Genomic DNA, 16,228 nt, shown 5'->3' with positions numbered 1-16,228 from the left:
GTTTAACGCACAAACTACGACCAACATCACATTGCAACACCAAAACACTGTAGGGCAAGTTTTGCCAACCTGTGAAGAATGAAAGCTGTCAATGTTGCAAGGTCTTAATTTCCAAATTTCCTTTTGTCAACATATACTGTGTTTGGCATGTATATGAATATATGTAGTACATGAATGCTTGAATTACTCGTAAACTATGCCTGACGGATCAAATCGGATGTCTCATTTGTACTTCCATGTCACATTCCTTTCATAGTACAAAATTTCATTTCAGAAATAGAACCCTTGTAAAACAGTGTAATTTACAGTCCGTCATGTCTTTGATAGAGCGTTGTGTAGCGTTCCCATCCGCTAGTAGTCGAGAACACAGAACAAGCAGTCAAAGAAAGACAAAAAAGAAAAGAAACGTACATTGACAGGTCACCCTGTATTCAACCTAATTGGAAACTCCACAGCAGACGGGACTACGGACTTCCAGACCAACAACATGAAAGCTTAACGGAAATCTGAATAATCGAATAATCAACGCTTGCGGAAAGGTACAATACATAAAAACAATAAATAAATTAAATAAATACCAATTTTTAAAATATTTATACCAATTTTTTTAACAATTAACAATCTTTATTACAAACTACTTTTTATTCAATATATACGTTTGATAAAAATATATTCAGCCAATCAAATAACACAAATTAAAGTATATGAAATAATTAAGCACACCCAGTATATGTATTGATACATCAGCATATAAATGTATCAGACTTAACAAATACACAGAATATTAACAAATCAACCCAATTTATCACAATAATCAAGAATTCAAGTCCTAATATGAGTCCTAACATCCAATTTTTAAGGGAATTTAATTTTTAGAAAGAAACATCAAAATCCTAACTCTGATGTGAAATCGTAGACAATCGAAGTCCTCAATTTGAATCTTTCAGACAAATTTGAATATTCAATATGCAGTCAAGAAATCTAAAGTCTAACACATTTAATTTTTTAAATCTATAATTTACCATTGAATATAAAATTTTTGAAAAAGTCTGAATTTTCTTGAATATAATTACTGATCCGCCAAGATATATCAACACGCAAACGGCTTATATAACCTGCTGCGGGTTTGCTATTAGATTGAATGCAGGGTTCTCTGGACAGCTCTCTAAAAAATGTTAAGTTTGTTTGAAGTGAAACCGAAAAAATCTATGTTTGTCATTTCCCCCTAGAAACAACAAAAGTTCTAGAGAGACGGATTATGATAGTCATCGAACAATGTGGTATATATGGTTTTATGAATATGTTGTTTTATATTGTTATATACAGATGTAAATAAATTGTGAAGTAACAGTGAAGTGAGTGAGGTGACTGTGTGAAATTTTGATTTAATTTGCTAAATTATATTTGACTATTCCATTAAATTACGTTTATCTTCTACAGAATCATGAACTTTTACATCTCAAAAAACTAAACTTTTCATTCATGTTGTACATTTGCAGACGGCTTGTATAAGCATGTATCTCTGAATGGTCATAATTTAAATTACCAATAAACACGAGTAGTTTCCTTTTTGATTTTCCGCATTTCCTTCCGCCTAGCCTGAGACTTCCTAATTCACCGAACGCCAGACTCATCGTCTTACAGCTAAACAAAACTACGGAGGACGCATCGACAAGGGGTGTTCGCCACAAGGTTTTGGAAGGCGAAGGATCGTCGTGCGCAGCACATTGCACCATTGGAGAACGACCAACTCCATGTCTTGGGAATACCATTCTGTAGGTTCATCGCCATATACTCATTTGAGCTTAACATCTGACTAGTAGAATGGGGGTGAAAAGGAATATAATCGAAGACGCATCGTGAAGAGAGAACTCGACGCCCTAGCAGTTCAATAGGATTGAGATCTAGTTGTTGACTGATTATAGCGCTTCCAGGTTCTTACAGAGAAAGTCAGTCATCATACCTGATGAACAGGACGACACCAATGGAATATCAGGCTAGCGCTCATCCTTCATTTCATAAATTAAACCTTTCGTCCTCTCTCACCTTTTCCCCCTACTAGTAATTCCCAAAATTCATTTGAATTGTGTTTAAATTCAACCATAACTTTTACAGTTAAATACCGTGTTGTGCTTCAGTTTCATCACCAATTGTCACGTTCATTTATGAGTATCTTAGAGATTGTTTCGAGCTACAAACTGATGGCACATCACGGCTCAAAATGTCTTCCCAATATTACCTGCAATTGTTCAAAATATTTTACTTAAGGGGAATCTTTAGAGCGCCAATCAAACAATACTTAACTGGAATTCAAGGTGAGAACCTTCTGCAGCTGGAAATCGGTATTATGCATAGTAATTTACAGTGTTATCATTTCTTTTTCAACTCAAAGTTACGACTATTATGATTTGAATCGTTATATCAAGAAACAAATGAACCATTAAATATGCCACTAAAACTATCCTGTTTTAATGTTACGACTTAGATATTAAAAGTTGTCTATTTAAACCTTAGTGATTTCTTGGTTAAGAACTCTGTATAAGACGTGAACTTACAATTCCACTTAGAATTCCAATCATATAAACTAATATTAACAGTAAAACCCTTTTTCTCACACTTTTTGGGACTATAATGTAATAGAGAAGAAACGAGATACTCTGTTTCCAGTTATGGTGTGTTTTATTTTTAATTCTTATGATATTATTAGTAATCAAATTAGAAAAGAAAACAGTACTAAAACAGTGTATAAAAAAGAAACAAGTTAAAGCTTTGGGAAATATTGGAATAAGCAGATATAAGAAAAAGAAAAAGAAAAATCCTAGTTTAAGATACTACTCAGCAAATCTTATATTTCGTATGTTATCTCAAATCTGAATTGTGTAAAGTGGTATTCTGTTTACTAATAGATTTTGTTCACAGTCAGATATGGATTAGTTTGTGGGGCAAATAATTGAACGTAACATATCTTTTCTTTATACAAGTCACATTTTCTTTTACGTCACAGTGACTGACGTAAAACTGATATAAATGATGTTGAATCCGTGAAATGATGGTGTTTGGAATGATCTTTACTAATAATGAAATATTGATAACATTACAGTAACATTACTTTGGTCCTACTATTTTGGCTCGTTAAAACTTACATAAAAACTTGTACCTATCTGTTTGGTTTTCTGTATACTGAAGCATCTGAATAATGGAGGTAAATTAATTATCACATTGGATTTTCACGCAGAAGGTACTTATTAGATTTCTGGCAGTTTCAAGCTTTGCAACATAACACAGTTTCAAATTCTATACACTGATTGTGATAACCAAGATTTCGTGTTGTACAGAAGGAAGGAAGTGTTCGAGTAACGAGAATGACTAAGTATTAGAGGAGATAGTGGACGAAACGGAGCCGTCATTTATAACCTTATTTTGTAATATTGAATCACATTTTATATTTACAATTTATTTCCACCACTTTCTAACTGTATATCGTCGCATAAGAACCAAAGAAAAGTAACTTCAAAAATACAGTTTTCGTTTTCTTCATGTTTGGACATAACTTTGAAAACCCTACTTGGTGCAAATGAAACGGAACGCAATCTGTTCTCCTTGTCGATCATCTGTTGTAATGTATTTCAATTACAATCTTATTAAAAAACACATCTTTAGTAACATTTTTATCCTTTCGCACGTAAACCTACGAAAATTGAGTTAGGTTCCTCTCGTTCTCATGTGACGATATGAGCTATATTCTTTTCTTTCTTGACATATTTAATATTTCATGTAATAATGCATTATGATTATCTTTTATATATAGAACTCGTTGGACACCGCGCTTCTGTCCTTATGTTGCAGCCCGACTTCACCGGAATCTGGTTATTATAACACACTATATGCTCATTAGTACGAAGACCTGGGTATCGATAAGAAAGATGGTCGCATTGGAGATCATTGTGTACAGAAACGGCAACGTGTTCTTGCGATAACACCAGTTCACAGCAATTAATAATAGTAATAATAATAAAATAATAATAGCAAATGAAGAATTGACAAAAATTGCATTTCGAAAAGGTGAAAACCAATTAAAACCATCATCTTGTCTTTTCCAAGAACACGTAGTATGGGAAAGGTGAGTTTAAAACTGAATTGCAGTTGGTGATTTGTCAATAAAATCAAAATTTCATACTGCAAAAACAATGAGCTACACAGATTCTGAAGAAAACACGAAGACTCTTACTTATTAATAAGCAGTATAAAATATGGAAAATTTTGAATATGGAGTCTGAAGAAAGCACAAAATCCAGAGAAATTTTATGAGAAAGATAGAACGAATGACCGTGGGCATAATGGAAACAACGAAGTTAAATGAAAAGAACATGATGATTTCTGGCTAGATGCATATGCAATCATTTCTTCGGATATACAAAAGTTGTCAGTGGAATTGTATTTATAACAATAAGATTATTACACAACGATAAAGATGATATAATATTGCAAACGAAAAAATCATAACAGTAAAGCTAGCTAATATATATAAACCACAACACACTATGATAAGAGAGCAAATTTTTGAAGCTATTGAATACGACATGAAAATTGTAAGAAAGAAATTTCTTATTGAGGATGGAGGTAGAAATGCGATTTTATGAAAAGACGCAGAAGAAAACACTAGGAAAATAAGAACTAGAAAAGCGCAACAAAAATAGAGAAAAGGTATTTCATTTTGGATTAAGGAGAGTTTTAACCCGAATTAGGAACTGAATGGTTTTCGAGAAGAAGGTGTAGACACTGATTACAACTTAGTCATTATGAAACGTAAATTGAAATTTAAGATGTTAGGAAGAGACAAGAAAAATAGGAAAGCTTAAGAGCAGAGACATTTATAAAACTGACAGAAGATAGCATAAGAATGAACGTGTAATGAAATGAAACCCCTCTGTTTGCTGTTTGATGATAATGCCCTTTAGATGGAAGGAAGACTTCTGATTAAGACAAGTGAATGATTAAGGAAGAACCGTAGGAATGAAAATATTGGAGGAGACGACGTTTTCTCCAAATAAACTGACTGACATCATGTTGTCCAATATTTACTTGTTTGGCTGAAGATGAAACGAGAAACAAAACGCACCAGAGGTAAGTGCTTTCGACTGCAACTTGGACCCTTCGTCGAATGTACAAAGCACTTCTTTTGTAGATATCCTAATGAAACTTTCTTTCCTTTCTCACAAAGATTTCATTTGAATCTGGTATTTTACATAGTATGAATACTAAACCTTAGCTAAAAGAACTTTTGAGTAAACTGAGAACCAAATATACAGTACATCTTTTACAGAGAATTTAGTGATATGAAGTCGCAGCTCTCAGAATCCCCAAAAATGTCACTCACGTCCTTTTTTTAAACAATAACATTGAATTTAATTTTTATTATGCAAAATCTAGTACAATCAGTCTATTGAGTTAACTACATTATTTGTACGAAAATAGATGTGACGAATTACGAGATCTTAATTTAGGAACTTAAGTGTCAACAACATCGAAAAGTTGGAAATTACAGGTAGCCTAAATGTTTCCGCACTTTGGCATCAAATGATATTAGTAAATCCAACATGAGAGCATGGGTCGCAACGAAATAGACCTAACGTCGTTTCAAAGAAGAGCGTTAAATATAGGCATGCAAAACGTGTCAGAATGCCTGTAATCAGTAAATCCCGGAATTAATGGCGAAATGAAAGCTTGAAATGGCTGGCAAAATTGCAAAATAAACACCCAAAAATGGCAGGTAAAGTGACAAAATAAAATAAACAAGCTATCACGAACTTTGGGAAAAGTAGTTACTAAAAATATGTAAAAGTTATAATAGGTTATATAGGCTATAGGTTATATAATAGTAGAAAGAGATATTTAGAGTCGGGTTACTGAAGTTGCAACCGTGAAGTAGCGAAGACTTCATGTTGGTCCGCGCTCCTTCGATTCGTTGCGGAGAATCGCGAAGTTACAAACACGAACTATCACCAGTCATGTGCATGCGATTAATATTATATACTAGCTGAATATACCCATTCTTCGATGGGAACAGTATTTGGAACTCAACGCTTGTGGGAGAATCACATTCAATTAATTGACCACGAAAAGTATGGATTTGACATTAATATTGGATATTTTGGCTCTTTTTGCATTTCTAGGTACCTTCCCCCTCCCATTACCCGCCGACTGGCATACAATATTAGGTCAATTTGCAAATCGTCGCTACTAGAAGTGTCACCATTGATCTCAGCGACCGCCAAAATTATGAACTTGACACTTAATGTCGGTCACTTTGGATCACTATTACATTTCTCGGGATCTCGCCCCGGTGACCCCTTGCCCGTTTATAAGCAACTAACATCCAAATTTTGTTTTAAACATTTGTAACTTTTAATTTTGATACAATGTCGACTTTTAATGTAGGCTCTTTCTGATAGAAATTTAACAGTAAAGTAGGACTCATACAATTTTCCTTTATGTCCTTTTTCTATACTTTCTTTTTTCTTTTTTGTTCAGTTTGCATTAATTATCTGGAATGGAAGGTATGACCTACGATACTTACTTGGCTTTTCATAATGTATTTCAGAACTGTACGTTCAATGAACCCTACGGATTTTGCAACTGAACCACGCGGAAAGAAGGGATGTGTGTTAAACTTTCGGCATGATACTAGATGTGTCTAGGAACTTTTCAATTTGAAAGGAAACCAAGTACTAAATTTGATCAGCAATTTTGTCATTCATTTTGAAAATTACATAATTTATTTTCTCAAGCATCGTCCACGTATTCATTTGAAGAGTTCTTTCAAAATTAAAAAAAAAAAAACACTCTATTTCTATATTTCTATTGGATTTCTGGAAACGGAAGTTTATGTTGTAAGGTTCTTTTCTTACTACGATTAAATCAAATATTTTTATCTGTGTTCCCTTTTCTTTTTCTTCTCCTTTTCTCTCTTTGTCACGCTTCCGTCTCTCTAGCAGATTTCTATTGGTTACAAGTTTTCATTGAGATATGTTTAAGTTTCCCTCTACCTCAACTTATGAATCTCATTTTTATTCTTTCACTTTTATTGACACTGATACATGCTTATTTTGAAATTACAATTGTGCTCATGTTGTTGCTGATTGTAATATGAGAGAGGAAAGAAGGAGTGAGAGGCGGCCTCCCTACCAGACACGATTGTGTGATAAGAAGGTACATATTAGAAGCCCTGGCTGCAAGGAATTAGCAGTCGTTTTTTATGTGTGCAGTGTATAATTTCAGTAATTCACCATGAATATAGTCAATCAGAAGTGTTTTGTAACGAAGAAATAAGATCTGAGAGTCTACAGACTTTACACTTTGCGGTACATATTACCTCGAAATCCCGGTAGCCAGAATGAACCTGGGATAGGTGACTTATACATTTAAAAAAATAACCTCAGCAAAATGCAGACGCCCTTTAGTGTGAGAGAGAAAAGGAATCATATCTCTCATTTTTAGCTCTAATAATCTTGTAGTTGTGAGTCTGTCAAAATTATTGAAAGGAATAAGGACAATGAACTATGATTACTTTGTAGAACATTCCACTTTATTATCAGAATAATTTAATCTTGCAGTTTGCTTAGTTGTGAAAAATTATAGGGTATATTGCTACATTATATAAAGTATGTGTACTGTTGCTGCTTTCTTATTACAAGCAGAAAAAGAGGTAAACGAAAAATTAATGTAATAGTTTTCTATTAACAATGAAGTATAACAAATTTTATTTTAACAAATTTTTTGGCTTAAAATGTTTGATCAGGTTCATCCCTTCCCCCTCTACGTTGGATACGAAATGCAAGAACATATTTAGATTTTGACTAATCATTACAGTATATTTCAAGCATCATTTCTAGGATCTAGGCCTTGTGATATGTCGTTATATCGATATCGTCGATATCGATATTGACACATATCAACACTTGATATCGCAAATATATCAACATCGATATATTTATATCCTAAATTTTCGATATCGATCTTGGAAGGGGCAAGTCATAGGGGCTCCTAGGACTTGCGGTGGATGACGAAACAAAACTTAAAGTTTACAAAAACGTTTTCCATTCACAATTTCTTTATTACCACAAATAGGAATGTAAAGAAATCCCCTTGCAAATTTGGAATATTATATACTGTAATTTCTTAGGCGGCAAATCTTTCCTCTTCCCGAAAAAGCACCTGTCGAAAACAAGTTCTTCGAGCTTTAATCTAGAAATTATCATAAGAAAGTGCTTTTGTTCCTCTCTCTCGGAGATTTCCATCCCATTTGGTATTTGCGACCGTTCACTCACAAAAACTGCACACATGACCGATATATGCAGACATGCTCTTAGGCAGAATCAGAAATTGGGAAAGGAAACGAGTTTTCAATAATAATATTAATATTAATATTATTATTATTATTATTAATAATAATAATAATAATAATAATAATAATAATAATAATAATAATAATAATAATATACCAATTGCGTTTACAAGTAGGGTCTATTTATCTTGCATGGGAGGCTCGCAAATATATAACGCTAATGGTGTCTCTTTATCTGTGTTTACCTCTCTTTCCGTTTCCTGCGCTGCTAGGCGTTTATATAAAACATTTACATTATTCAACCTATTTTCTTATTTCTAAATTTTTTTACAGAGGAAAGAAACTGCTTTCCTCTTATATCTATTTCTTACTGTTCATCTTGTTCCAACTGTTTAAGTAAGATCATTTTGTAACTTTTTGTGTCGTCCATTCTCCTCATAATAGAAAAACCCGTTATTCTTAACAATGTACTTTATTCTCATTTTTGCAGTTTGCTGCACTGATATATTAGTCACAGTTTTGAGGTTTGGTCCAACGCGTTTCGACTTGTCAACCAACAAAACGACCGAGCCTTTTGGGTAGCCTACAATTGAAGGAAGAGGACAATTGCACTTTTGTAGTCGTGTATACACAAATCACACTTTCTTATGTATATTACAATAACTGACGTAAATTCTTTTGAATCTGTGAAATGATGTAGTTTCTTAAGGTATTTAATAATAAAATGTTATTGAAATTGTAATAACTTTACCTTGGTTTCTTTGGAATCATACACGAAAAATTTTAAGAAGGTAAGAGTTTATATTTATACTGAAGAAAGAGAAAAATGCAGGTAAACACTTACAGCATTGAATTTTTACAAAGACGACCTGATTCCTGGCAATTTCAAGGTTTTCAACATGCTTCAATTTGAAATTAAACAGACACAGAGTAATAACCAAGATCTTGAGCTGTATACAAGGAAAGAGTGGTTGAATGGCGACAATAATTTGAAATTGGAGCAAGATTATTAGTCGAGACGGAGATTCACAATCTTATTTCATACAATGGTCCTAGTTCAATATTTTCAATTTATTTGAGCCAATTTCTAACAGATATATGCATCGTGTTCTTCCTTTCATTTTCATGTGCAATATATCGTTGAACAATATACTATACCCACAATGAGTGATTTTGATATATGACACTCGTTCAACACCGCGCTTCAAATCTTAGATATAGAAACGCATCAACGGGACAGCAAAAGTCTGTTACAATGCTTCGCAGGCTTACTAACTGTTGTCTTCTGCCTGAAATATCACATGTGTATATTAGGTTGCACCTATTCAAACTCTAACGATACCATAATAGGTACTGTACCCTCCATATTGAACTTATACCACACAGCAGAATTCCTTTTGATTTTAAGTATACAATACTCGATATATACTTACTTAATGATTTATAATTTCCATATTTTATATTTTGTGAGATGTAATAAATAATTGACAACAAAAGACTGAAAGTACATACGTTGGGGAGATGTTGTCGAACTTCCTACATTTGGGCAATCCTCTTCCGGAATGCATTTCATGGTGATATCACTCCGAACGTATCCTGGGTTGCAAATGCATCCACTCTTACATAGTCCATACAAACATTCATTAGGATGTCTGTTGCTACAAGTGGGTTGGCACTCTCCCTTACACAAACTAAAATTTTCGTTAGCTCCGCATACTAAAAAAGAAAGCAAAAGTCATTATTGGTTTCGAAAATTTGAATTCTCTTACAATTATATTATTTAATCACTGTTATAAAAATTAAAAAATGTAATGTGCTTATTCACAAGTATTCTGCTGCCACATTTACCTGTATTGAGATTGTCAAACGTTTGATGAGAAGATATAAAAAATATGTTAAGTATTTCTTTGTTATTTAAGGAACATGTCAAGATCTGATAGTTTCATTATTAGAGACACATATATAAGACTATAAATGCATCATTCCTCTTTGCGAGTGATACGTATCAATATATATTATTCAATAAAGTTAGATTTACAATCTTTAATTCCTAAAACTTGTTGTTTACTGACAGCTTTTTTCTCTAACAGATAATTTTCCACGTTGATATCTAATATTAAGTACATGAAAGTAATTAGACAATTTATCATGTTTAAAATTAATTATATACACGTTTCAGAAAAATAGATTATTAGGTATTGTAAGATCAAAAGTTTAAAGTAATATACAGTTTCGAAAGTATTCTTTTCCGAAGTATACGGACATTTTTTATAGCGAATTAATAGCAGGTATTCATGTACACAAAAAATCTTAAATTTCTATACATTCTAGACCACCGATTATGTATTAACACAGCAAAATACGTTTGCTACTTAGTTTGATGGGAGAATAGATAGAAAATTAACGATAAGTTTGTCGAAAAGTTTCTCACTGAAACTTTGTCTGATACAAACAATTGTTCTGTTTCTGTTGTTCTGAATTAAGAAAGCCATTCTATTTAGATAAACACACTGGAGAGTTTGTACCCCTTCCTTTCTCTTTGTGCGTCTGAACTTTAAAGGCCAGTGATTATCCTGCGTATATATATATATATATATATATATATATATATATATATATATATATATATATATATATATGTGTGTGTGTGTGTGTGTGTGAATGTGTGTGTGTGTGTGTGTGTGTGTGCGTATTTGTGTGTAATACTCGAGTGATCGGGGCCTTAGGACACTGTACACTCTTCTTACTGCAGAGATCTAGATATCGATACTATGTGCCCTGCATGAGTACTCAGAGTGAAGCTCACAGTGAACAAACTAGGTGTGCCTGCGATAGCAGAGGTTGACCTCGGAAGGTAGTACAGCATCGGCAAAAGTCCAGTCCTTATCGGTGAAAGACAACCGGAAACCATGAACGTCTTTTCCGATAACACACAGCATTGCGAAAGCGAGTTATAAAACTGAATTGCCTTAAGTTGCTAGGTAAAAAGAAAACTTAAAATTTCACACTGCAAAAACAAGCGGATCAACGAGTTGTAAGGAGAGCAAATAGATGCTTATGTAATGACAGGCAATACGGGTTGAAGGACCGAACTTCTCAATCTTAACAAAGAAGATAACTTAGAGAGTTTGAAAAGATTCGCCGAACAGCAACATTTTAAAGATGAGTGAAGTGAGATTGAAAAAACAGAATAATTTGTGATTCAATTTACTTGACAATTATTACATAATGTAAAGAAAACACAGTTATTCTAATTGCGTTTATAACAGTATGGATTTTGGGCAAAGAATAGGAAGCTACAACATTGTGAAAGAGAGGGTAATACCAGTAAAAGTAGCTACTACAATCGGAAATGATACAACAATTATCCAGGTATATATGAAAACGATAGCCCACTATAATGTGGAACTAGAGCAAGTTGATAAAGTTAGTTGAAGAATAATTTCTTTTTATTTTAGTAAGGGATTGAAATGTAATCGTATGAGAAAACAACAGGAAAATGAGAACTAAGAAATTGCACCAAAAGAGGTTGAATTTAGCGCAATGTGCAAGGAAGTAGTAGCAAATATTTTTTAAAGAAACATTAGCACAGGATTGACACGTGGAAAATGGCAGGAGATTGACAGATATACAACATACACTACATATTCGTAAGGAAGAGATTCACAAGCTAAAGAGAGCTATGAAAATTTCCCAGGCGCAGATTCGGACACAGAGAAAAAACTTTATAATTATGAAAAGTAAATTGATATTTCAGAAATTAGAGAATAGATAGAAATAATGAGGACTTGATATATTGAAATCAAAGATTAAAGAAATTGAAGACAGAAACGCGAAAAAGAGGAAAATATAATCAATGGGATTGAGACGAGATCTTTTAGTTTAACCTCTCACAATTATACCGTCTATTCAAGAGAGGGACAGATTATTAAGGTACGTGAATGATTCTAGAAGAACTCGTTGAATTAGAATTGGAGGGGGACGAGTCATGGGCGCCCCAAAGACTTGCGATGGATGACGAAACAAAACTTAATGTTTGCAAAAACGTTTTCCATTCACAATTTCTTTATTACCACAAATACGAATGTAAATAAATCCACTTGCAAATTTGTTATATTATACACTGTAATTTCTTAGGCGCCAAAACTTTTCTCTTCCCGAAAAAGAAAGAAAGAAAAAAGCACCGGTCGAAAACAAGTACTTCGAGCTTTGACCTAGAATTTATCATAAGAAAGTGCTTTTGTTCCTCTATCTCGGAGATTTCCATCCCAATTGGCATTTACGACCGCTCATTTACAAAAACTGCACACATGACCGCTATATGGAGACATGTTCTTAGGCAGAATCAGAAATTGGGAAAGGAAACGAGTTTTCAATAATAATAATAATAATAATAATAATAATAATAATAATAATAATAATAATAATAATAATAATAATATAACAATTGCGTTTACAAGTAGGTCCCGTCTGTTTATCTCGCATGGGAGGCTTCCCAAAACTATTACGCTATTGGTGTCCCTTAGTGTGTGTTTGTGTCTCTTTCCGTTTCCTGTGCTGCTAGGCGTTTATATAAAACATTTACATTATTCAACCTATTTTCTTATTTCCGAACTTTTCTTAAAAAAAGGGAAGAAATTGCTTTCTTCCTATGCGTCTTTCGAACCGTTCATCTTGTTTCAACTGTTTAAGTAAGATTATTTTGTAACTTTTTCTGTCGTCGATTTTCCTCAGAATTAAAAACCGTTATTCTTAACAATTTACTTTATTCTCTTTTTCGCAGTTTGCTGCACTGATATATTAGTAACAGATTTGAGGTTTGGTCCAACGCCTTTCGAATTTTCAACCAACAAAACGACCGAGCCTTTTGGGTAGTTTACTTTTGCAGAAAGAGGGCAATTGCAGGTTAATGCACTTTTGGAGTCGTGCATACACAAATCACACTTTCTTATATATATCACAATAACTGACGTAAATCCTGTTGAGTCTGTGAAATGATGTAGTTTCGAAAGTTATTTAATAATAAAATGTTATTGAAATTGTAATAACTTTACCTTGGTTTCTTTGGAATCATACATGAAAAATTTTAAGAAGGTAAGTGTTTATATTTATACTGAAGAAAGAGAATAGTGTAGGTAAACACTTACAGCATGGCATTTTCACAAAGACGACCCGATTCCTGGCATTTTCAAACCTTTCAGCATGCTTGAGTTTGAAATTAAACAGACACAAAGTAATAACCAAGATCTTGAGCTGTATACAAGGAAAGAGTGTTTGAATGGCGACAATAATTTGAAGTTGGAGCAGGATTATTAGTCGAGACACGATTCACAATCTTATTTCATACAATTGTCCTAGTTCAATATTTTCAAGTAATTTGAGCCAATTTCTAACAGATATATGAATCGTTTTCTTCCTTTTATTTTCATGTGCAATATATCACTGAACAATATACTATACCAACAATGAGTGATTTTGATATATGACACTCGTTCAACACCGCGGTCCAATACTTAGATACAAAAACGCATCAACGGGACAGCAAAAGTCTATTACAATGCTTCACAGGCTTACAAACTGTTTTCTTTTGCCTGAAATGTCACATGTATATTAGGTTGCACTTATTCAAACTCTAGCGATACCATAATAGGTACTGTACCCTCTATATTGAACTTATACCACTCAGCAGAATTACTTTTGATCTTAAGTATACAATACTCGATATATACTTACTTAATAATTTATTATTTAGATATTTTATATTTTGTGTGATAAATATAAATAATTGACAAACAAAAAGACTGAAAGTACATACGTTGGGGAGATGTGGTCGAACTTCCTACATTTGGGCAATCCTCCTCCCGAATGCATTTCATGGTAAAATCACTCCGAACGTATCCTGGGTTACAAGTGCATCCCATTTTACATTGTCCATAATAACATTCATTAGGATGTCTGTTGCTACAAGTGGGTTGACACTCTCCCCTACACTTACTCAAATATTCGTTTTCTCCGCATACTAAAAAAGAAAGCAAAAATTCTTATTGGTTTCGAAAATTTCAATTCTTGCACAATTAGATCATTTAATCACTCTTATAAAAATTAAAGAATGTAATGTGCTTATTCACTTCTATTCTGCTGCCAGTTTTACCTGTATTGAGATTCTCAAACGTTTGATGAGAAGATATAAAAAATATGTTAAGTGTTTCTTTGTTATTTAAGGAACATGTTAAGATCTGATAGTTTCATTATTAGAGACACATATATAAGACTATAAATGTATCATTCCTCTTTGCGAGTGATACATATCTATATATTATTGAATTAAGTTAGATTTACAATCTTTAATTCATAAAACTTGTTGTTTACTCACAGCTTTTTTCTCTAACAGATAATTTTCCACGTTGATATCTAATATTAAGTACATGAATGCAATAAGACAATTTATCATGTTTAAAATTAATTACATACACGTTTCAGAAAAATAGATTATTAGGTATTGTAAGATCAAAAGTTTAATGTAATATACAGTTTCGAAAGTATTCTTTTCCGAAGTATATGGAAATTTATTATAATGAATTAATAGTAGGTATTCATGTACACAGAAATCATAAATTTCTATATATTCTAGTCTCCCGATTATGTAATAACACAGCAAAATACGTTTGTTACTTAGTTTGATGGGAGAATAGATCGAAAATTTACGATAAGTTTGTCAAAAAGTTTCTCGCTGAAATTTTGTCTGGTACAAACAATTGTTCTGTTTCTGTTGTGCTGAAATAGGAAAGCCATTGCTATTTAGATAATCACACTGGAGCGTTTGTACCCCTTCCTTTCTAGTTGTGTGTCTGAACTGTAAAGGCCAGTGATTATCCTGCGTATAAATAAATAAATATATATATATATATATATATATATATATATATATATATATATATATATATATATATGTGTGTGTGTGTGTTTGTGTGTGTGTGTGTGTGTGTGTGTGTGTGTGTGTGTGTGTAATACTCGAGTGATCGGGGCCTTAGAACACTGTACACTCTTCTTACTGCAGAGATCTAGATATCGATACTATGTGCTATGCATGAGTACTCAGAGTGAAGCTCACAGTGAACAAACTAGGTGGGCCTGCGATAGCAGAGGTTGACGGCGGAAAATAGTACAGCATCGGCGAAAGTCCCTTCCTTATCTGTGAAAGACAACCGGAAACCATGACGTATTTTTTCCAATAACACACAGCTTTGCGAAAGCGAGTTATAAAACTGAATTGCCTTAAGTTGCCAGATAAAAAGAAAACTTAAAATTTCACACTGCAAAAACAAGCGGATCAACGAGTTGTAAGGAGAGCAAAAGGATGCTTTTGTAATGACAGGCAATACGGGTTGAAGGACCGAACTTCTCAATCTTAACAAAAAAGATAACTTAGAGAGTTTGAAGAGATTCACTGAACAACAACATTTTAAAGATGATCGAAGTAAGATTGAAAGAACAGAATAATTTGTGATTCAGTTTACTTGACAATTATTACATAATGTAAAGAAAACACAGTTATTCTAATTGCGTTTATAATAGTAAGGATTTGGGGCAAAAAGTAGGAAGCATAACATTGTGAACGACAGAGTAATACCAGTAAAAGTAGCTACAAAGGGAAACGATACAAGAATTATCCAGGTTTGTATGAAAACGATAGCCCACTATAATGTGGAACTAGAGCAAGTTGATAAAGTTAGTTGAAGAATAATTTCTTTTTATTTTAGTAAGAGATTGAAATGCAATCGTAGGAGAAAACAACAAGAAAATAAGAACTAAGAAATTGCATCAAAAGAGATTGAATTTAGCACAATGTGCAAGGAAGTAGTAGCAAATGGTTTTGAAGAAACA

At 33.0% G+C, this 16,228-nt stretch overlaps 1 protein-coding gene across 1 annotated transcript in view; it reads right to left on the bottom strand.

The window, feature by feature from the left end:
* LOC145692690 (zonadhesin-like) overlaps positions 1–14,363 on the bottom strand; it is a gene marked incomplete at its 5' end in the record, with an annotated part of 41,612 nt that extends 27,249 nt beyond the window's left edge. The window contains 2 exon segments of the mRNA XM_081768081.1: positions 9,857–10,060; positions 14,160–14,363. Coding sequence (XP_081624207.1) covers positions 9,857–10,060; positions 14,160–14,363 — 408 coding nt within the window.
* Between the last annotated feature and the right edge of the window lie 1,865 nt (positions 14,364–16,228).

The sequence above is a fragment of the Thermobia domestica genome, chromosome 8, assembly GCF_964235325.1.
Source record: "Thermobia domestica chromosome 8, izTheDome1.hap1.1, whole genome shotgun sequence".
Lineage (NCBI taxonomy): Eukaryota > Metazoa > Arthropoda > Insecta > Zygentoma > Lepismatidae > Thermobia > Thermobia domestica.
This window is presented reverse-complemented; position numbering and strand designations above follow the sequence as displayed.